At 43.6% G+C, this 22,567-nt stretch overlaps 1 protein-coding gene across 1 annotated transcript in view; it reads right to left on the bottom strand.

Moving 5' to 3' along the window:
* Positions 1–3,032: 3,032 nt before the first annotated feature.
* The window catches only part of T265_01679 (hypothetical protein), a gene marked incomplete at both ends in the record, with an annotated part of 26,643 nt that continues 7,108 nt past the window's right edge, over positions 3,033–22,567 (bottom strand). The window contains one exon of the mRNA XM_009165745.1: positions 3,033–3,102. Coding sequence (XP_009164009.1) covers positions 3,033–3,102 — 70 coding nt within the window. The remainder of the gene's footprint in view (positions 3,103–22,567) is intronic.

Below are 22,567 nucleotides of genomic sequence, written 5' to 3'. Positions count from 1 at the left end.
ATTCAGATAACATCGTGATGAAGACTGGACAACCAATGCTGGCCATGAGTGACCTTGGGCAGTTGTGTAAATGGCCGGAGTCACAACGAGCAAAGTGGAGGTGGAGATAGGATAATTCGAATTGGAGGAACATGGCAAGTTTAGTCTCAAAAGTATGGCGCAATCTGAGAGCAAACAGACTCACTGGTTGCAATGTTGTGGGGAAGCCAGGTGCAGGGGTTAGGTTGGATGGGGACATAGAGGTTGTTGAATTCGAACGAGCAGTCCAACAGGTTGGAATTAATGTCATGGTAGTAGTTGGGATCAATGAAACCAATAGGCAGGAGGGCTCGGTTGGGAGGAGAAATTCGTCTCTGTAAACCTCAAATACCACTACCGGGTTACCTGTGGGTTTCCCACCCCTGCCTCTCAAGGAGAACTCGGATGGCTTGTTTCTGTGGCTTCACTCATCTCATCCAAACCTCTCATCTTCCCAAGCATTTAAATTCAGTGATACCCGCTTGGAACGAGCTGGTTTGCTTTCATTCACTCAACCTGGACTGTGATCTACATTCACAGGTTCCACAAACGGACCAAAAACCCTCCGATCCTGTATCGGCCTCGTTCCACCGCGTTTACTCGGCCTGCCTGAAAAGAATCCCGTTGCTCAAAGAATCGTTCATCCCAGCGTTACGTCCGTTAAGGGACCGTACAAAAAACGAAGTATGTCAGGCCAATGATGGCACGGCACTACCATACTCAGTGTGAAGTACACTCGCAACTATTCCCTTCCGTCTCTCAACCATACACTCTCGCCAATTCGTTCCATTAACTGCAAATACGAACAAGCTCCCCACCTGACCGTAGCTGTTTCCACGACATGTTCATTCCAAACTGCTGGACCTTTCGTTTGAATTTAACTATTTCTGTTTGTCTGCGCTTCCCGCCAAATTCAATAGCTTTCTATACAGTTCGTGNGTTCGTGTTTCCCCTCATGTTTTGCCACCATCTCATTCTTCCAGGGAACTATTATGCCCGACTCCACAACACTAGTAAGTCTCTACAGTTTCGCTGTACACCATGTTTTCTAGGATCCCGGTTACCGCTTATCCGCTTTGATAATCCCTCCAGTTCATCATCCCCACTTACGCTTTTGTCACCCTGGCCATGAGTCCATCAGTCCAGGACCACTAGACACCAGCGGTAGTTTTAGGTTTCAGTTCAATAAGTCCGGCTGAATGACGCCAAGTCTGCTGCCCCACCAGATCTGAAGTTTTTGTTACTCATTTTTCACTGTTACACCTATCTTGTCATGCGTCAGACAGGGAGCCCCTTGTTTTGCCCTCCCCCGCTTTGTTTTTTGCCCACCACCTTTAACTCCCAACGATTCGATCCTGCTCGATACTCTATCGAACAGCATATAGTAACTGTGCTTCTCTGCCCGTGCTGGTTTAATGGTGATCACGCGTACATCGGATAATGCCCATCCGTTTTGACGCTGTCCCTTTCCCCAACCCTCCTGTGCCCACAATCCTGGCCAGTCATGTTTCTATTCTGACTGTAACATTATGATCATGTTTGACAGTACGCCGCCTACCAGTTGAGAATGAACATTATTTTGAGTATTATTATAACAGCTCCGTGCATCCATTTTGGTAAACAATCAGGCTGATTTTATCCACCGTCATTTCTACAGACTCTGTTCAACATTACTAAAACCTCAAGGTCCTGAGTACTTCCAGACATCCCACTGTGATTTTGTGCTCTGACCTTCTTTGATAAAGCGATTGACAATCTCAGCTGCCTCACTCGGATTTTGTGCAGCAAACCAGCTTGAACTCCCTTCTCTTTATTCCGATTTCTCCACCTTTCTGCTTTGTTGAATGAAGCCAGAACGAGAAGCGTGACCTGCAAAAAGCCTCGCAAATGGCCTTGTCTTGTTCAGGGTGTCCTAACCGGAACCTTGCCAAAAACTTCCTTATCTCAAGTTCCGCTATATGCGGTGATGTCTAATTTACATTCCAAACGCTTTCAAATCCCGTCAAAAGGCTGTATAAATGCCCTAACTGTTAACTTCTGCAATGTTCTTGAACAAATCCCCGGAAGCCATTTACCCAATATAGCCTCGCGATTCTAAGTGAGCGAGGGAATATACCCCTTTCTCTCAAGTAAAGGGAATATCAAAGAGGATAAGTGGTAACAGGAATTTAAGAAGCATGGTGTGCAGCAAAACTGCAGACTCTCTGGTGTCGCTGTTGTGAAGTCGATAAAAAACAACCATGGTTTTCTTGGCAGTCTAACAGATATACCCAGCTTACTTTGCTAGCTCCAGCTGATTTGGCCATCATAAGGCTCTATTCTATGGCACTAATGTGCGGACTTTCACTTCACACAGATTTTGAAAACAGATGACCATTGTTTCGCGGGCTATGCCGAATTGAATCAGCGGAAGAAAATGGCTTCTGAGGTTCTAAGATGTTTTTAAGGACACCAATTAATAGTTAATGTCTACGGCCAATGCGTTTCTCTGATGATTCTTTGTGTAGGTGCTTTGCTCATGGGAGCACAGTTTCAGGGTCGACAAACGTCTCGAAATGGGGAAAAATGTTTCGTAACGTAAATGAAAAGTACTGCACTCGCTACTCCGTGTTTACTGTGGACCTACTGCGTGTATCTCTCTTCATTTCATGTACCTCGAGGAGCTACCAAAGGCACCAGGGACGTTGTGCTGCCGGCATGTGGATTGTACCCATAATATTTTAGAAAGTAGATGCACGGCATAAATATCGTAAATTGTGTGTAACCTATTTTGGTAAATCGAGTTTTGCGCTGCAAGTGCCGTGAAGATTGAAAAGTGGACTGCCACCATTTTTTCAGTAAACGTATCTGAAGGCGAACTCATGGCTTACTGCGTCGCGGTAGTGCAGCTGTAAAATTGCTTGCGCGCCAAAAATCATGGATGCATTTGATCCAAAATAAATTCAGCTTAAAGTAAATCGGCTCGTGGATCTTTCTTTGTAGCCCACATGGAAGTGATTCGTTGATTGTACATACTACTCTGCTTTGTTGTTGCCTGCCGCGTTCAAGTTGTAATGACTCGACGATGCCTCAATCGGCATGTTCCTACAACTTGAAAAATAAANCGTTGATTGTACATTGCACTCTGCTTTGTTGTTGCCTGCCGCGTCCAAGTTGTAATGACCCGATCACGCCTCAATCGGCATGTTCCCGATGCCTCAATCGGCATGTTCCTACAACTTGAAAAATAAACCTATTATTACTATATAAGCACTTTTGCCTTCCTCGTAGTCATCTTTGAGAATGTAACTTGCCCAGTCTGGAAAATATCGAGTGCCCTCAAGGGGAGATATCATGCTGTAACCCGTTGCTCGCCACCGGCATCTCAAATTCGCCACTTTTTTCTTACTTCTCTACTTTTTGTGATACGCCGACCGATAGTTTAACAGCCTATTTCTGATCATTTTCGCTCTTCGTCTTACCCCACTATCTGCTTCATGGTGACATTAGATATACTAATTTCTTGTTGATTTGCAGATGGTTCTTAAGTTGATTTGCAGATAGTTCTTAATTCGGAATAACAAAGATGTTTATGTTTCCCATAACATGAAGCTTTTATAACATCAAATTACATAAAATGACAGTGAAGGATAAAGAAACTGAGATACTTGACCTCTCAACAGTTTCAGCTCCCGAAACACTGGAAAATCGATCGGTCTGGTCGATCTGAAAACTAATGCGAATTACCACAAGAACATGAAAGAGAAACATCTCGGTGATGTCCTCTTCTCAGTGCAACATTTCGGTGCCAAGCAAGATCAGTGAGGTCTGAGACAAATGCAGTTCATGCCAGGAAGGTTACAGATCTCCAACTAAATTTACAGAGCGCACGAATAACACGCAAAGTGAAACCACTATGGCATAAGAGGATATCGATCACAAGAGGCGGGTGTGACAAATGCTCTAAAACATAAAACTATCTTCTTGGGCATAGGGACTCTGTTCAAATGAGACGGTGTGTTCAGCTTGTGGAGAACGTGGCCTATAACTTCCGGGAAGAGCGTGCCCAAAATGCAGGAGAAATGATTGACAATCTATTTACCCTGAAAGAACAGAACGTATTTGTGCTCAAAGACACGCCAGAAAAATAAACCATTGTGAAGTTTTCAAACTAATTACCCGTTCCAAATCAATCAACTCTAATAAAATGAAAATTTAAAAAAATACACTCCGGAGGGAAGTCACCTATGGTGGCCGAAACGTGGAATAATAAGCAGCGACATTTCATAATTCCGAGCAAAATACTTGACGACCCGCATTGCACAGTCCATTTCCACAATAGAAACTTGATGTAGATAAACAAATCACATTAAACCATTTTGGTCGTTGGACGGGGGGTTGTGATATTCTGTTTGCAAACAGAAATGAACTCGGACACAGTCTAACAAATTCAAGTGTTACACGGATTGATATCTGCTCTTAATTCCAGTTGGATTTCTATCGCGAAAATATATTCACGATTTCATTTATCCTTGTTAGATATTCTGAGGATAGGTAAAGTCGCTAAAAAACAATTTTCATTTCACCCGCCACTCTTTGTTCATTTTTTCCCGAGACCTCTGTACATTCTGTGCTGACAGAACATAAGTTGGCCTCTAATCAACTTGTATCAGATGAGATTATGTGAACTGCAGATATTCGACGAGTAGTTTTCTCAGAGGCATGACCGTGAGCGTCACTCACGTCGAACAGACAGTCCTCTTCACCAACTACTCGGCTCGGTCTAGGATGAAATAAGCTGCCACACACTGGATTTGGTTTCTTGGGGATGAAAAAGAAAACACGGGAATGGAAACTTCTTTATCATTTTTATCAAAGTAGGTAATAACATTCATGCAATATGCGATCTGAAAATTCCCTATAACAAATAATTTACCGTGCTTTGTCTTGAAGTAATGCACTACTCGTAAGGTTGCTGAGAATTCTTCGATAGCCGACGACCGGTTTTGCCCTTCTTGAGGCTTATCAGGTAGGCGCAGCCCCCGAGTCTCCGTCAACTTGAACATAAATGACATCGAAACATCATATACGACTTTCATCTAGGTCCTAGATGAGTTTCCTTCAAGACCGAATGTGTTTGCAAACCTGTGTATTTCGCTGGTATGTTTTGTCTTGTTTCCCCGCTATCTTGGACTCCGGCTGTGGTGTTCCCGAATAGCTTTGTGCTACTTATCAAAATTGAGTAGCTTATATTTAAGGCAGCTCGGATGATAGCTGTCATGCTGGACACTCGCGTCAGTGTTGACGCGGTACTTCGTGCATATGCCTGCTTTCATGCTAGTCGGAAATGGATTAAATCTTCAATCAACTTCAACTGTGGTTACGACTCTCATCTTTCGAATTTTGAAATTTCCCGCATCAAAAACCGAACGGAATTGTTGGCTCAGGAGAGATTTTCCACACGGAAACCATAATAACTGTGGCACCGATAGAGCGAAATTCTCTAGGTTCAAGTCGGACAGATCAAGTCCGAAGTTGAGCTCAACTTTCTTCAACCAGAGAACAAACAAACAAGTGGGACCATGCGAGCATTCATAAACGAAGGTTGACTCCGGTTGGCGAGATGTGCAAGCACAAACACAGTACTTTACGACCGACGAACCACCAACGTACTGCCATATTACAACCCAGCCGTAATCTTCCAGGCATTTACAACGGTATTTCGATCAGTGGCGGAGTGTTCGCAGCTAAAATGCTTCCTCGAGTAAAAGAACTGCAGTCAGCTTCCGAAGTGAAGAGAAAGTTTTCAAGCAATACACTCATTTGCAAATCAATCTGGTTTTCACGCGAGACTAAATTGAATCTCTCGTTTATGATATTCTACAAATGAACGTGTTGCACACAGGCCGCCTCATGATTCATTTGGTACGATATTTAAGATATCGCATTATGTTTTGATAGAGGAAACTACTCACAAGGTTGCTGAAAAATCTTCGACAACCCACGGTCAGTTTCGTCGTGGTAGGGGGCTCATCAGGTAGGCGCAGTCCCCGAGTTTCTGTCAACCTCATGTTCTACTTGAACCCAAATCGGACTGTCTTCGAGAAGTACACTCCAGTGCAAATCAATTTGGTTTCCACGAGAGACTCAACTGAATAATGATGAACCGTATCTGACCTAGGTTTACCCGCGCCTGTAGTTGAAACTACTGATCCTGTCACATTAACCATGACAGCCTGATTGACGTCCTGTGTGAAAAGTCTTGAAACGGAGCACAGTTCACAGACGGACACTGTCACCAATGGAGTTCGAGCAGTTCTAGATGGGCGGTGGATACACAGCACCAGAAAACCTCTGCACGCTTTTTGGTGTTACTACTTTCTTATAAATATGTGTCGGGTGCTTCGCGTACTCCTAACAATCGGTTGGTTCCAAGAAAGTCTACTTGGAACAACGGCATGCCCGTCTGTGTTTTCTTTTTGAAAATTCATTAATATCTTTTGGTCGAGGAAGAGACCGCGCGGTAGTGGGTTCGTCCAAAAATGCTGCAAAACACACTAGGTGATGGGGCATAATCTTAAGCAACATGTCTCGCCAGGAAATATGTTGTCACATTGGTTTCTACTCAATGGATACACACGCTGGTACTCAGGAACTATCGTGCTCTGTTAAGATGCTGCTTGCAGTCCCGAACGAGGCGTGGTTTTGTTTCCTAAGGAGCTAGGGGCCGTGGGACGCCGGTACAAGTTTGAAATACCATCGTAGTTTGTTTGCGCGGGCCAAAATTTAGGTAGTCCTGCATAAATCTGTTGTGTACCGGAACGGTTACGTTTCCCCCAAGATCTATTGGTTTAGTTGGAGAATCTTCCGGTGCGGTGGTAACCTGTTATGTACAAGTCAGTAAGCAGAACGAGTAAAATTCTTTTGATTACCTGACAGGCATCATGTGACGGAATTCAACGTGAAGGTGGGGCTCACCAAGTTTGGTGGACCAGTGTTTGCTAAATCCACTCTCTACATACTACCGTTTATTTTTGAAGAGTGAATGCAAGCGATGAATGTGAACGGGTTACAGGAGAATGAGATAAACCGAGGGAAGCGTCTCATTCGAAGTCATGCCACCAACAGTTCCAGTTAGATAAGTTGAATCCCGACGCATGTAAGAATGTTTGATATGGAAACACGCGTGTGAAAACCAACAACCGAGGAAAGGACAACCACTGCTGAATGCTCTTCAAGGAGCGGTGAACGCTAGCACAGTCAAGACTCGCACGTCAAGCAACGTACTTTTCGCACTAGGCCAGAAAATTGGTGTACTGTTGTAGTAAAAGCTACATTGCTGAATCAAAGCTCCAAAAAGACCCAAACTACGGAGATTGATAGGTTGTGAAGGCATGTGGCATGTTTCAACTAGACGCTGGCGTGCACACCAACTCAGTTCAGTTCAACAAGACGCTCATACCTCCGCACAAAAGTGCCATGGATTTCCTCCGTTTGAATCGCTATTTTGACTATGCTTACCTCGTACCCAACGTTTTGGAAAGGTACTCACTATGGACATGAAGGCTACACATGAAAGCAGGTCAACTGAGTACCTGTGTGATTGATCTTATTCGGTAGCACTAAATGATCCCTGATTTGGGTCTAACGAGTTCAGTTGTAGAGCTCAGACCACGTAACTCACAGCAAAATAAGTCGCACGGCAACGCGGGAAGAAAGTGTAGTACGTGATAGGAATCCAGAAACAAGGAAAAAGATACAGAGCTGTTCGCGATTGCCAAAAATCAACGAGATCGATCGTCTTGCTCGGGGAGAAACATAGGGTTTTTATATGATTGACAAGTTGGTAGAACTGACACAAATCTGATAGGTTTTCAAACTGTAACCTCTATGCAGAGGCAGCGGGAGTTGCACTATTGCAAAACTGATGAATCTATCGTACAGATCACTTACTAAGGCGCCGTGTAATTTTGTTTTTACTGTTTTCATTCGGTTAGGGTTGGTTTCACCAAAAAACGACAGAAATAACTAGTTAGAGAATGATAATTAAATATATTGCTTTTCCCTACCGACGGCAACATTTCCGAGATCCTTCCTCCCGAAAACGCTGGTGTTTCGTTCAATGATACATTTGATTTTCCTGAGGATCCAGACGCTCAGGTTTCATCGACGCGCAGAGCGCAAACCTCTGGGGATCTGGTTTGAATTTCAAAGCACAAGATGGGCAAAATGAGCATAATTCTTTGTTAAGGACAAAGTCGCGTTTAAGACTTCCGTATTTTCGATTGTAAATGCATACTGAACGAAGAAGTAATGGACAGAACAAATGTCTGATTTAGTACCATCCGATAAACAGGGGAAAATCAGTTCGACTCAGAGTAGATGTTCGTGTGAGCGGAAATTTCTGTCTGTCAGCTTACAGGCCACATTCGGAGAACGAAAAGTGGCTACTTGTCGGCCTGGGCAAATATCGTTCTCCCTGATTTTGTGACCGGAAGAGTTAATTTGACCAAGTCACGACACACTCGAATCAATCACACACACTTCTGTACTTTGCGTTGCATACCTTTGAATCGATAAAATCAAAATACATTCTTGTTCGGAGGACTGCATCTGTCAGAATGAAAGTTTTGATAGTTTTAATCACCAGAAGATTCCGTAGATGGCATACTGAACAGGATCTAAGTTTTTGTGTGTAGAAATACGCGCAAACCTATGCAACCTTCATGAACTTTCAGTTATGATTGCCTTTCGCTACACAAAAGCATAATTTAGTCAACAAATAATTATTTGTAATGCTACACATAAGGTTGCTGAAAATCCATCGACAGCCCACGACCGGTTTCGCCCTTCTTGGGGCTCATCAGGTAGGCGCAGTCCCCGAGTTTCCGTCAACCTTATTTTCTACTTGAAACCAAATTGCACGAAATTAGCGAATATACACTCATTTGCAAACTAACTTGTTTTTTTCTTCCTTTGGTGAACGTGTTCGCGCTGGAGTGATGTAAGCGGTGGCCCGCCACTCAGGACTTCCCAGTCAGGTAGCTGGACACATGTTCACCTGTTCGGACGTAAAAATTCGGATGAGTCGAGTGTGACAGTACGCTCGCCTCCCATATCAGATGTGCGGAGTTCAGACCGCGGCAAGTCCATGGGATATGCACTGGTGATGAGCCCTAGTGAGAGCGAAACTCGAGTCCATTGCCTCCTCCCCTTTTGGTGTGGATTCACCTGAATGACTGTGCCCGGACAGGAGGAAGACTGTTCTGACGAGAGTCACGTGAGTATGTGTTCTACAAAATACTGCAATCGCCAAAACCTGAAATAGCTAATTGTAAGCGTCCTGAAAACACACAAATCAACGATTTGTTTTGACGGTCTTCTCTATTTTCTAGTTTGATAACACCGGTCGAACGCGCGAAAACACGGCAACCGCATTTTTGCCAGAGCTACTCAAATTTTCAAATCATACCTTTGTGTAAATCTCCACCTTTATTTACGCTTAAAGCAAGTGAGGGATGATTCTTAGCCGAAGTCATACAAAAAAACGCCCTGAAATAACGCCCATGAAGTACAGACTTTCGTCTTTCGCGGCAAAGAATTTAGGTATTTTGTTCGTTTGAACGGTCGTCCTCCTGTTCTAGCGTAATTATTCCTGTGAGTCCACACCAAAGGGAAGCACTAAACTCAAATTTCGCGCTTATTAGAGCTCATCAGCAGTGCATATCCAATGGCTGTGCCGGGATTTGAACCCCGGACATCTGACATGCGAGGCGAGCGTGTAACCACTACTCCACCACTTCACTACTTCCACAAAAAGAAAAGAACTTTATCTATATATGAACCCACACAGCTAGCCGTTAGACTGTCATAGGAGTGGATCAGAGGAATTTAAGCATTACAGACTGAATCAATTGCAGGTCTTGACCATTAGAATGCGGGAGAAGTTTCTTCTGAGACAGGCCACTTGATGTGAAGTTGGCAAAACCGATCGAACTTCTCTGCTGGTACCACTATGCTTGAAGTCGGTTTACGGTTGTAGCTTTCCGAATCTAATCAATATCATCATTTGTCCATCTGTAACGAGTAATTCTCAAGGGGCCGTTCTACGTACAAGCATGTCTCAAGAGGGATTTGGACTGACCGTTAATCGATCCTTTCACACGGAGCTGGAAGTGGTTGGTTGGAATAGAGGAAAAGGAAAAAATTTCAAGATATTTATGCGCTGTTCTTTCAGATGAAAGCATGAAGTCAGGAGTAGATACCCAGTTACTAAACAAGTTCTTTAGGTATGAAATCAGGAGAATAGCGATAAACTACAAAAATAAGCAAACGGTACTGGAAAGACTTCAAAGAGCACAGCAAGATGACACAGGAGGAGATCACGTGCATTAAGAACGATAAGGTATCTCCAATGAGAGGTTCTTCAACCTGCTGGTCTAGTGTGAAAGAAGATGCCACGCTTTCGATAAAAGAGGACAACCTTCGATTGGTCAAGGAACCAAATGATGGACATGTTACCATATTGTGCTTCACACACCATTCGAGACTGCTGTATCCGTGTATCGCAGAAATCCAGAGGATCTTACCTCATACCATGGTGGCTACCAATCAATATCTAAATTTTACGAGGTCTTGTGACATTTTGGACTTTCAGACTGAAGAAATCATACTTCATCAGAATATCATACTTCTGTTCACACAGCAGTGTATGTCTGTGTTGTTCCTCAGCTTATCGATTGTGTTGGATAATTTAAATGAAGGTTTCGTCCAGTAAATGAAGCCAGTCGATGCTGAAAAGCCGAGAAGTACTGCACAGCTGTTTTAGGAATCATCGGCCGTGCGTACCTGATGAGATTCCAGAGTCCGGCTAGTAGTCTGAACATTTAAACGTTCGGCTACGAGCGGCTGATCAGCGGTTCGCGCTTAGACAGGGCATGTCTCCACTCATCCTTCAATCACGACATCCACATCACGTGATCACCCGTGTTTGAGACTAATTTGAATCTCTTGAGGTGGGAGCTGTTGTTTCCCAACAAGGACAAGGTAACAAGGTAGTCAACGAAATTTTCAAATCTCCTCAAACTAGCAACGGTATATAAGCAGTTTAGCGGAAGAATAATTTTACAAGGTGGGTGGAAACTTCACCTGACAAGTCGCTGCTCGAGGAGCGAGTCAGTACTTGTGACTAAGTGATGCGGATCTTGTGATTCAAGGATAAGCGGCAATTGTCTAAGTGCGAGTTAATCACCTCTCTGATCACCCGCTAGGGAACGAGCGGTTAAGGGTGCAAACTCCTAACCGAGACATTGCGGACTGGAAACTCCAGAATCTGGTGAGTTGCGTACTGCTGATGATTCCCAGTGAGGATGGAACACCCGTACGATGTTTCTGGGCTTTTTGGCATGGATTTGCTTTCGGTGCAAGTTTTACTCATTGCTACTCAGGACCTCAAATGCACTTTTACTGTCGATTCCGACCCCAGCTCAACGGTTGCACGGGCTCAACAGAACCGAAGGCGAAATACACTCATTCGCAAACTAATTTGGTTTTTCGCGATATCTCGAATAGCGTAGTGACTGAAACATGAGACGGCCTGGTGCAGCACATTCATTTGTCCGGAAACATCAAAACCGAGAGATTCAGTTAGGTTCCACGTGAGTCCCTAGCAAATCCAACTTGATTTGCAAATGAGTGTATATTCGCTAATTTCGTGCAATTTGGTTTCAAGTAGAAAATGAGGTTGACGGAAACTCGGGGACTGTGCCTACCTGATGAGCCCCAAAAAGGGTGACACCGGTCGCGGGTTGTCGAGGAGTTTTCAGCAACATTATGAGTGGTGCATTACAAGAACAAAAGGCGGTTTAGATACGGAAAATTCTTATTCAAAACAATCGAGACCAACTAGTTTCATGCTCGGCAGTGTCGACATCACTATGTTTACCAACACAAAGCAAGCAAGCCGATCAACAAAGGAATTGAACGAAAATCGAAAAGGACGGGGCATCAGAAGGGCCTTTCGACCAATTGGCCAACCAGATTTTGCATTTCCAACATTTCCAATTACCGGATTTTCTTCATATGATAAATTTTCATTCGACAAAAGTGTCGCCCACCTCTGGCGGCTAGACCAAAAGTGCGAAAGAAATGTTCATTAAAATATTGCCTCATTGTAAGTAGTACCGCGTTTAATTCAGACAGATCGTTCAAACCACCGTTGCTCACTTCTTCTTCCACACCAGTTGGTGCTATGCGGCAAAATTTCAGACTAATGACCTAAAATCTTGAACATCAATTGGTTTTCAAGAGGATCAAGACTTGGACAGCGCAGGCATTCAAGTTTTCTGGTTTCACGAAGCATCAGGTTTATACTAACATCCCTGTGTACTGGGCTTGACTCCCTGCAAAGAGGATCAGTGCAGTTCGGAATAGTGTCCTTAGATTTCACTGCCTTAGTTGTGACGATGGTGTCATGTTGGAGGTTGGAAATGAGGTCTTGTTAGGTAAAACATCTTTCGGGGATTCTCCCTCCACGAAATCAAGTTTGCTTGTGCACCGTGCCGTAATCGTGGGACCGAATATTCCTCTGTCCATCTCTTGGACACCCTTTGCTGAACGGATGAGAGGCCTCGTCAAAAGACCAGCCTCTCTGTTTTCAAAACATGATAGGTGAGGCGGTTTAGATACGGAAAATTCTTATTCAAAACAATCGAGACCAACTAGTTTCATGCTCGGCAGTGTCGACATCACTATGTTTACCAACACAAAGCAAGCAAGCCGATCAACAAAGGAATTGAACGAAAATCGAAAAGGACGGGGCATCAGAAGGGCCTTTCGACCAATTGGCCAACCAGATTTTGCATTTCCAACATTTCCAATTACCGGATTTTCTTCATATGATAAATTTTCATTCGACAAAAGTGTCGCCCACCTCTGGCGGCTAGACCAAAAGTGCGAAAGAAATGTTCATTAAAATATTGCCTCATTGTAAGTAGTACCGCGTTTAATTCAGACAGATCGTTCAAACCACCGTTGCTCACTTCTTCTTCCACACCAGTTGGTGCTATGCGGCAAAATTTCAGACTAATGACCTAAAATCTTGAACATCAATTGGTTTTCAAGAGGATCAAGACTTGGACAGCGCAGGCATTCAAGTTTTCTGGTTTCACGAAGCATCAGGTTTATACCAACATCCCTGTGTACTGGGCTTGACTCCCTGCAAAGAGGATCAGTGCAGTTCGGAATAGTGTCCTTAGATTTCACTGCCTTAGTTGTGACGATGGTGTCATGTTGGAGGTTGGAAATGAGGTCTTGTTAGGTAAAACATCTTTCGGGGATTCTACCTCCACGAAATCAAGTCTGCTTGTGCACCGTGACGTAATCGTGGGACCGGATATTCCTCTGTCCATCTCTTGGACACCCTTTGCTGAACGGATGAGAGGCCTCGTCAAAAGACCAGCCTCTCTGTTTTCAAAACATGATAGGTGGGCGTGACACAGTTTTACAGAAGCCCTGTTGGGTGAGTTATGATCACAAATATCCATTTGTATTTTCAGGAACAATGAATCCTACAGTGTCCTGTCTGTTCAACAAACCCATAAAATCAGGTTTCATCCTGCAACTAGAATCAACTTATGCTGAAAAGTCGAGAGGTACCGTAAGTCTGTTGGGAATCATCGGCAGCGGGCATCTCACTACCCTGTAAGAATTTGTGAAGCAGCGACCCTCCAGATGGTAGGTCAATCCGACATCACGACTGGCCAATCAGTAGAACGACCATTTAGAATTCACTATCAGCCCCTTAGCAACTTGATCGTGTGTCTTGTGATTTGCCAATCGATAATTCCTTCGACGTTGCTTTGGGTAGAAGCTATTTTACAAAGATTTCAATCATGATCCCAAGTATTTCAAAGTTTCCGTCGTGAAAGGAACAACATGAATACCAGCCTATAAAACGATATCTCGAAAAACATTTCTGCTTCGAAAACCATTTACTTTTTCGCTTAAATGACTTCTAGAGGATATTTTATAACTCACTTGTCCGATCTGTTTTAGACTAGCCACCAACTGATCGTTTGGCAGAACCTCTCCAACCGCCAGTTTATCCAGTCCCCCAAATTTCGTCAACCTTATGTTATACTTCATTTAGACCCATTTAGACGCTGCCGGAAAAATACACTCAGTTGCCCATTCATTTGGTTTTCACAGAGGACCCAACCAAAGTTTAGCTGAATCACTCGTTTTTAGACCCAGACGCTGCCGGAAAAATACACTCAGTTGCCCATTCATTTGGTTTTCACAGAGGACCCAACCAAAGTTTAGCTGAATCACTCGTTTACGATGGCCTTTTCGAAGGAATGTGCCACACAAGGCCACCCGAGTTGGTACGATATTTGCAGCATTGCAGTATATTTTCCTGACGGAGCGCTATACATAAGTTTATACGGTAGATTATGTTGAAGCAAATCGTAAGCCAGATATTTGGCTAGGATTCAGCTGCAACCGGGTAGGGTCTGCCAGCGACCAAAGTCAGTTTTGAGGTCGCGGTTATCCAAGTGGATGTGTGCCAGTTCACTATCTCCCAATTTCGGTCCATTCCCTCTAAAATCAAATATGTTTGTTCTATTTAAACAAACCAGTAGTTCGAAATTGTCGATAAAAAGTCCAAGTAACAGAACATCTACTACGCACCACTTGTGGAATGCCCGAACGATGCAGTGCACTGGTTTACATTAAGGACCTTATGAAAAAACAGAGACTCCTTTTGTGTGCAGGTGTTTGGATGAACAACCAATAGTCATACAAACTGTACAAAGACAGACAATTCTTTCACCGCTCCCAAAAGAAATAAACTGTTTTCGAGAAATACACTCATTTGCAAATCAATTTGGTTTCTCGAAAACAGTCCAATTCGGGTTCAAGTAGAACATAAGGTTGACAGAAACTCGGGGACTGCACCTACCTGATGACACCCAAGAAGGGCGAAACCGGTCGTGGGCTGTCACAGAGTTTTCAGCAACCTTGTGATTAGTTTCCTTTATGAAAATGAGCTGTTTTTTACTCGGAAACAGATTCTCAGTTGAAACGGTCTCAATGGGACGTTTAGGTCTTTCTGAATGCCTGGGACGATGAATTTGGGGCGTTGTTTCTGAGCTTTTTGTACTATTTCTTGAAAGTATTCTCATTTATTGTGGATGTGGTCGGAAGTAAGTTCCCTGTAGTGATCCAAGGTTTTGTTAATGATCGGAACTCGAGGCCAGCACATCTGGAACAACGAAGGTAGCAAACAAAGAACGGGACGGTGTGAAAAAGGGGAGTGATGTGGATATATACTAGTGATGTGGATACACACTTCAGCATACTACTTACGAGAATCGGAAACTCCAGAGATTTTTTCAATCACGTTGTCGAGGATTTAATCTGGTTCGCTATTGATTTCTCTACCCACCAGTCACGCATGGCCTTACGGGTGTTTTTGATTGGTCAATACGTTTATCCAATCGTCGTAAGTCAGCTCCGTTCAACCGATCCCTTCCTCGCCTGACAAATGCGGACTATAACATTATAGTTTCGTTTATTTAAAATGACAGAAATGTCCAGTCGCAATATCTATAAAAGTATTTGATTATCGTCCAATGCTTGACTGGTCTTAACCTTTCCCGTCTGCATTCAGATTGAACGGCCAATTGGTCTCAGCACCTCCACGTTCAGTGACCAGACTATCACAGCTACCGATAATCCATTCTTACTCGTTACTGCGTTTGTATACTTTTAGAAACTGTGGTCCATGTACTTCTACATTAGATCTTGTACCAATGTGACCAGACACTACTCAAAAAAACCACGCAGTTCTCATTATCCACAAAATGGCGATGGGCCTCTTTAATACATGGCATTAAGAAGTGCCCGAAAAGTGGGTACTTTACGACTAAATAGCAAAATTTTGTGGCCGGAGAGGATGTTCAGGCATATTTTTGTCTTTGGGTGGCTTCTTTTGTAACATGAGAACGTCTATCGGTTACGTCTGAATTGGGCCTGACAGACTACGTAGTAAGGAGAAGACAGAAGATCGAAACCACAACTGTACCGTCAGTCAAACATACAGAACCAGTGCATGAGTATATAGAATGGATGAATGGCCAAATATGGTCACTTGCTTGTTTCTTCTTGGCCAGCCAACGGTGACATTCCTGCCCTGTCCACTATCACACTCGCTCCGCTGGACGCATTTTTCTAAGCTGTGTTTGATGGGCTCAACCGACGCGCCTGCTGTACGGACCATGCAGTCACAAACGATGATGTTTTCGACGCGCCGTTCTCTGGAAATGTACATCTCCGTCTGGATGCGTCTCATTAATTTCCAGATCGAAGCAACTCACCCACGGGGGTGTCCTAGTTTAACAGTGATACTACTGATGGGTAGGCATGCGAGTAGTATGTTTGCTTCTTGTAAATTCGCTTTTTGTCTCTTGAAAAGGGAGATCCATGGCGAAATTTGCAGAGTTGCTTTGTAGAATTAACTTGGATTCGAGCAAAAATCAGTGAATATCCAGGAAAGTTCAGGAAGACGCGTTCAAGAGAAGATGGATGTTCAGTTTTTGTAAACAAGATGCATATGAGAGTTTTGCTTCCCCGTCCAATGGTCTGTAACTGTTCAGTTGGCATTTTCTAATCAATAACTCCGCAATGAAGGCCTTATTCCTTCCACCAGTAAGAAAACTGTCTTACTTATTGACTTATTACGAGTTTATGATATTACTCAATGAACATGTGAAGTTGCGTTTTGTCTTACAGCTTGATAAGATCGCGGTCCGTCTTATGTGCCTTGGCCTCGGTAAATATAGGCGATGCTGACACTGTTGCATCTAGAGGACAGCTCCTTGAATAGTATTCCTCATATCAACCCTGCTGCATTGATGGAAGCGTGCGTATCGATCGTGTGGACATTGATCCATCAGTTTTTCTGACCTTCGTTGACTGATGACTGCTTACCAGGCCAGGCTACTTTCATTCACCTTCTCAATTCATATTTGCCCACAGTAGAAGGTGGTCCCAAACCAAATGGCCTACCCGTTTCCCTGGGATTAGGGTATGATATCAACACAGTCAAATACGTAGACACAATCTAGTGAGCACTTGAAGTCAATCCAGTAATTTCCCCCGCGCCTATAATGATTAAATCCAAATTTGAGGGTGAAATACTCAGTATTATTTACCGTTCACTATATTATTGAAAAACGTGCCCAGAGAAACTTTCATCGATTTTCTTTACGGCTTGGTAAAAGCACGGCAGGAATCAAATGACTTTTTCTATCCGATAAATGTCTGCAATCTGAGAAAACCATGTACTTTGTTAGATGACTTAGAAGAACGAATAAAACCAAATCCCGTTACCACACACCTGTCAAAATCCATTTGTCGAGAACAAACGTTCCAGCGTAATGGGACTAGACACAATAACAGTATCAGTTTTGCTGGATAGAACATCTTTTCGTCACTATATGCTACTGTAATAATGCTGGTAATAATACCAAAAACGAACTACAGAGAAACGGAAACAGGAACATCAGGTGTCTCTGCAACCTTTAACGGATGGGAGACTCATCAAATACTGATCAGTTCAGTTCGACCCACCCACAAATTCGACAGTATATTCACCATAACCTGACGTGGTGGACTTTGCTCGCACGACTCGGCATTCAATAGATGAAGTGGTCGATAAATCGTCCTGAGCGATGGCTGCCCAAGGATATTTCAAACAATCCCCTGCTCATGTTAAAGATATTCAAAGGGATAAATCTAGAAAGAAATTCAGGAATTCCCTAACCACCGATGACCCCGGATGACTAATCATCGTTCAATAAATCAACCCTTTTGTGTACAAAAGGAGAAAGGCCCCTCGCATCAAGCTGGATTGTTAACTAATACATACCACGCGGTTATAAGACACGAAACTAAACATCTGCACATAGTTTTTTAAAGTAAACATTCACAAGCATCCCCTTGAAATTTCCCAAACGACAACTACAAAGCGGTTCCATAATTTCCGTAGTATTAATCTTCATCGGTTTCCGGGGGGGGGGGGGTAGAGCTCGGACACCGAACCATAGACTACTCCAGTAGTACAAACCATTATATGGCTTTGTAAGTGTTAAATTTACAAACGACATGTGCGTTTACCAGATGAATTTTGGCACAGCTGATAAACTCTTGTTTTCGCCGCTAAGATCCACATGTTCTGTCACTCATTTTAACATGAAAATTTGTGAAACAAATTTATCTTGCTCTAACAAAGCCAATTTCTTCTATTTGAAAATTGTGCTCCTGGATATAGTCAGTGGGTCATCTACCAATCTCTCATGTCTTACTAGGCCTCACGTACTTTGAACCAGGAGCACTTCTAACTACCGTGAGAAGAATACGAGTTTGGGATCAGTAGAAGATTTCAACGTCATGTGTGTTGTTTTGAACTCACGGTTCCGAAACCTGGGATGAATTAGATTCGATACAAAGCAGGGTCATGAGAACAGTGATGCAAAACAAAATACGCTCACGAATTTCACCCTGATTGCGCGCGAATTGTACATGAAAACTGTGTGCACAACTTGAGGCTTCAGTAATTCCTTAAACCCTACCTGATACTTGTAACTTAACTGTGGTCCATTAAACTTTGAATTTCTTGCATGTAGCCAATCCGCTTCAGGCCAAATCACGACGGTCACTCCAGAGGTGTACAGGGTTAACCTCAGTGGAAGGGGGTTATTCTTACTCAGACACTGGGTGAATAGATCGCACAAGTTCAGCGTCTACTTCAGAAGTTGGTCTATACATCTGATGAAGAAGAGTCAATCGAGAAGATTCGAGGAATGGTTTGCGACTTTGAAATGTCTTTACGACAACGGATGGTTGAGGGATTAGTTCGGCGTCAAATTAGTGGGTAAGAAATGTATACAACGAACTGAACACGGCACATTACCTACTCGTCGGTATTGGTGTGTGATTAATTGGGCGAGATGGCTCAGTGGTTATAGCGCGAATTTACTGACTCGAAGGTCAGTGGTTCGAACCCGACCTCTGTGCCTCGACTGGCAGTATTCCAGTCTTCGTGGTTCCTTTGAGTGGCATGGCAGCCAGGCACCGAAAAACTGTCGCCGAGTTCACACAATCATCAAAATCGTTCATTTCAGCGCTGCTTAATGACGTTTACACATACACACACACACAATATCGTATCCATAAACGTATACGCGTGACGCTTGGTTTCATTAGTTTCCCTGGTTACCCTCACGTGGACGCACCTGTTGTGGTCACAAACATACTTGAGATAGAAACACGCTGCACGGAAAAAATACGGGATATAAAATGTTGGCGAATGTGTTTTTGAAAGTCCTAAAGTGTGCCTAAAAAGGAAGCTAATGGTGGAAGACGAATCGGTGGTCTATCAGGCCTTAATGTGTCTGTGGAGCTCAAAAGTCACGCAAAACGCGGGAAAATGCACCCAAATGGGGTGACTGATATGCCCAAATACATTACGACGAGCAGAGCATAAGATCCACAAAAGGATGCATCAATTAACAGCCTTTAAGTGTGCCGTAAGAGATATTTGACGACCGAAAATTGGGTTCCAACGGTCTCAGAAGACGTTTTCGCCAAAGGACTAAAAGCACGCTAAAGAATGATACTCCCATGTGGGCAGGGGATCAAGTAGCTGTCAGTCTGTACACTCATCTGCAAACTAATTTGGTTCTTTCGAGAGACTCACCTGGAACCCAGCTGAATTCCTCGTTTATGATGTTCTCAGGCAACTGAATGTGCTGCACCAGGCCGCCTCATGTTTCAGTCGTTACGATATTTGAAATATCGCGATACATGTCAGTCTGTTCGCCAAACTTGGCAACTGACTTGCAAACGTTGTGTCACCATTCAAGAAGTTATTTTTGTGTGCAGTTGGCTGAATGGTTTCAATCTTCGTGCTTGTGCTTATGTGGTTTGTAACCAGTATCTTTAAACCATTATGTGATGATTTGTTCCAGATGATAAAATGCGGTACAGAGTTGAAAATTCAGACCGTTCGAAATGTTCCATTTGAACTAAATATTTAGACAGAGTGATCTACTAAGCATTATCTTGTCTATGTCAGCTGAACCCTATTAGTGCACAGGTGAGCATAGCCATAACACAACTCAGAAGGTATGTGCACTAATAAAAGTTGTTACTGTGGTTGACAGCAGTTTACAGAAGCGATTTGCAGCATGTAAAAAATAAAGGCAATATAAGATGTGGACCAAGTCAAAAGGGAACTTATCGTATGTGAGAATGCCTTGGCGATAGTCCGGACGGTGGGAACGTGTTTTCTCCGCAGTTTGGCTGCTACATGTACTCCATAATTGCCCGTGGACTTGGAGTGTTTGGCTGACTCATTGCTCCCTGCGCGCGCGCCAGTCTGTGTGTCCTGACTGGGTTCGGTTTCCCTATATGTAGGTCCGTTTGCGCGTACGTGGGCGCGTCAGCACATGAGTTGTTGCTACGCTCACTAGACGGTGCAGTCAATCGACGTCTGATGGGTCACCTTGATGTGACGTGGTTTGCGAGTATGAAAAGAGGCAAACCTCGTGATCCAGTGAGCGATTGTGAGCTGAACAGTCAAATATTTGGGTGACTGGATTGCTACAACCCCTCCATCGGTTTATCGGAATTCCTTTTAATCTGCCTTTTTTCTATCGCCACTGTACAGAGCTTTATGTACCAGTCAACGACCGTCACTCTGTAGTGAATTTCAGGCAGGTCGTCTGGGACATCCCCGACCCGTGAGGTACTTCTGCGAAATAAGGTTGATGAATAAACTATTCCAACGATACCCACATGTATCACACCAAAATGCTCAAAAATGACTCATATTTAGCAGCTGAGAGCAACACCTATGTGGGCAGAATCAAGTCAAACCGACCCATACCGGTGAAACGTCGTCATCAGGAGTTACTGAATTTTTCTAACGATCGGACGCTTACTGTGCCAGAGTTCCTTTCATCGGTGCGGATAAACAAGTCGCACTACTGAAAGAGGCGACCCTCCTCATAGTGCACTGCCATGTTGATAATTGGATATATTTTTAGGGATTTTATCACCTTGAAAATCACTTTCCAACGTTTTCTAATTTGTTCGGAACTTTTTTTGTTTTTGTTTTTGTTTTGTTTTTGTTCGGAAACTTTCTTTTCGAGACATCTACGCATGTAGTTTTAGGGGGGTCTCCATCTCATTTGTCCGATCCTGTAATGAATTTTCCGCTCATGGAGGTGCAACATCCAGCATTCCGGTTTGCACAGCCTTTAGAGCATTTGTTCATGTGGAACTTACTCACACACTGACACATTCAGGAATGTTGCATCATTATACGCGACGGTTCCTAGATCTGGGCCGAAATCTGTGACACTGCCAGAAGCAATTACCGAATTTCAATAAGCGGTAGTGTCGTGGGAATTAGGACGCCACGTTACACATTGTCGCAACTTCTAAAGTTGCCTATAGGGTCACAAGAGGACTCTGCCGAGGCCTGTAATTTGACATTCATCGATTGTATCACCTCAACATTGCTCGTTGCTGGCATGACCTTGGTGTTAAATGTCCGAAGGCAAGGATCAAGTCTAGCCGCCAGCTTAGCTTGCAGGCCAGGTAGAAAGAAACCACAGGTGGTTCAAGTAGATACAAACTGACTTCACCGCTCTCCGCAGTGAGTAGAACTTGAACACTGAAGTTACCAAATAAGCAATTACAAGCATTTTCAATTTTTTGCTGTAATTAAGTTGCAAAATGAATGAACCACCACAACAAGATACTTTTACGGTTTTTCTGCGCGAGCTGAGTATCGCTTCAATAAGCAAGTAACTAACTAGTGGATGTTCATGACATGGAGTCACACTAAACAACAGTGAAAAAAAGAAAACTCAAGTTTATGGTCACAGTAAAATCCGAATTTTTCGCGAGAGTGAAACTGAAATATTTCAGCTGCGTTGAGAATAGGCTGCTCCACAGCGCAAGCATAGTTGTTAAAACATGGTGATCGTTGTCGGTTGAAAAAGTTGGGGAATTGGCACGCGAATATAACAAACGAACAAATGAGATCGATCAGGAAAAGGGAGGAGTACCGGTAGCTGTCCCGGCGGGAGTACAAAGGCTTTTGTAAACGACGTGATCAATGGTGAGTTTTGATTAGAAAAGAGATTTCTTTCTGAAAATCTAATCAGTTGAACCTAATGTAACTGCCGTAATTACGCGATGAATGGAACCATATCCTGTCTAGGAGCGAGTTGGTCACATTGGTGTTCAGCAGTTTGTGGCCGAGTGACCGGAAGCCACAGACTCGAGATACCCTGAAGCTTTGTGAACTGCAAACTTTTGATGATTCGCTAGATAAGCGTAGCTGTGGCAAACTGCTCCTCGGTTTTAGGGACGAAATATGGACCGGGCTTTCAAAATCTCCTCATACTTTTAGCGAATCTTGATCCCCCGTGTGGATGAGTGGCAGCCACATATCGCCTTCCCAATTTATTTAAGCACCCATGTACACCATTTC

This window comes from Opisthorchis viverrini, assembly GCF_000715545.1.
Source record: "Opisthorchis viverrini unplaced genomic scaffold opera_v5_18, whole genome shotgun sequence".
Taxonomy (NCBI): domain Eukaryota; kingdom Metazoa; phylum Platyhelminthes; class Trematoda; order Opisthorchiida; family Opisthorchiidae; genus Opisthorchis; species Opisthorchis viverrini.
Note: the sequence above shows the minus strand (reverse complement) of the source record. Positions and strands in the feature narration are given on the sequence as shown.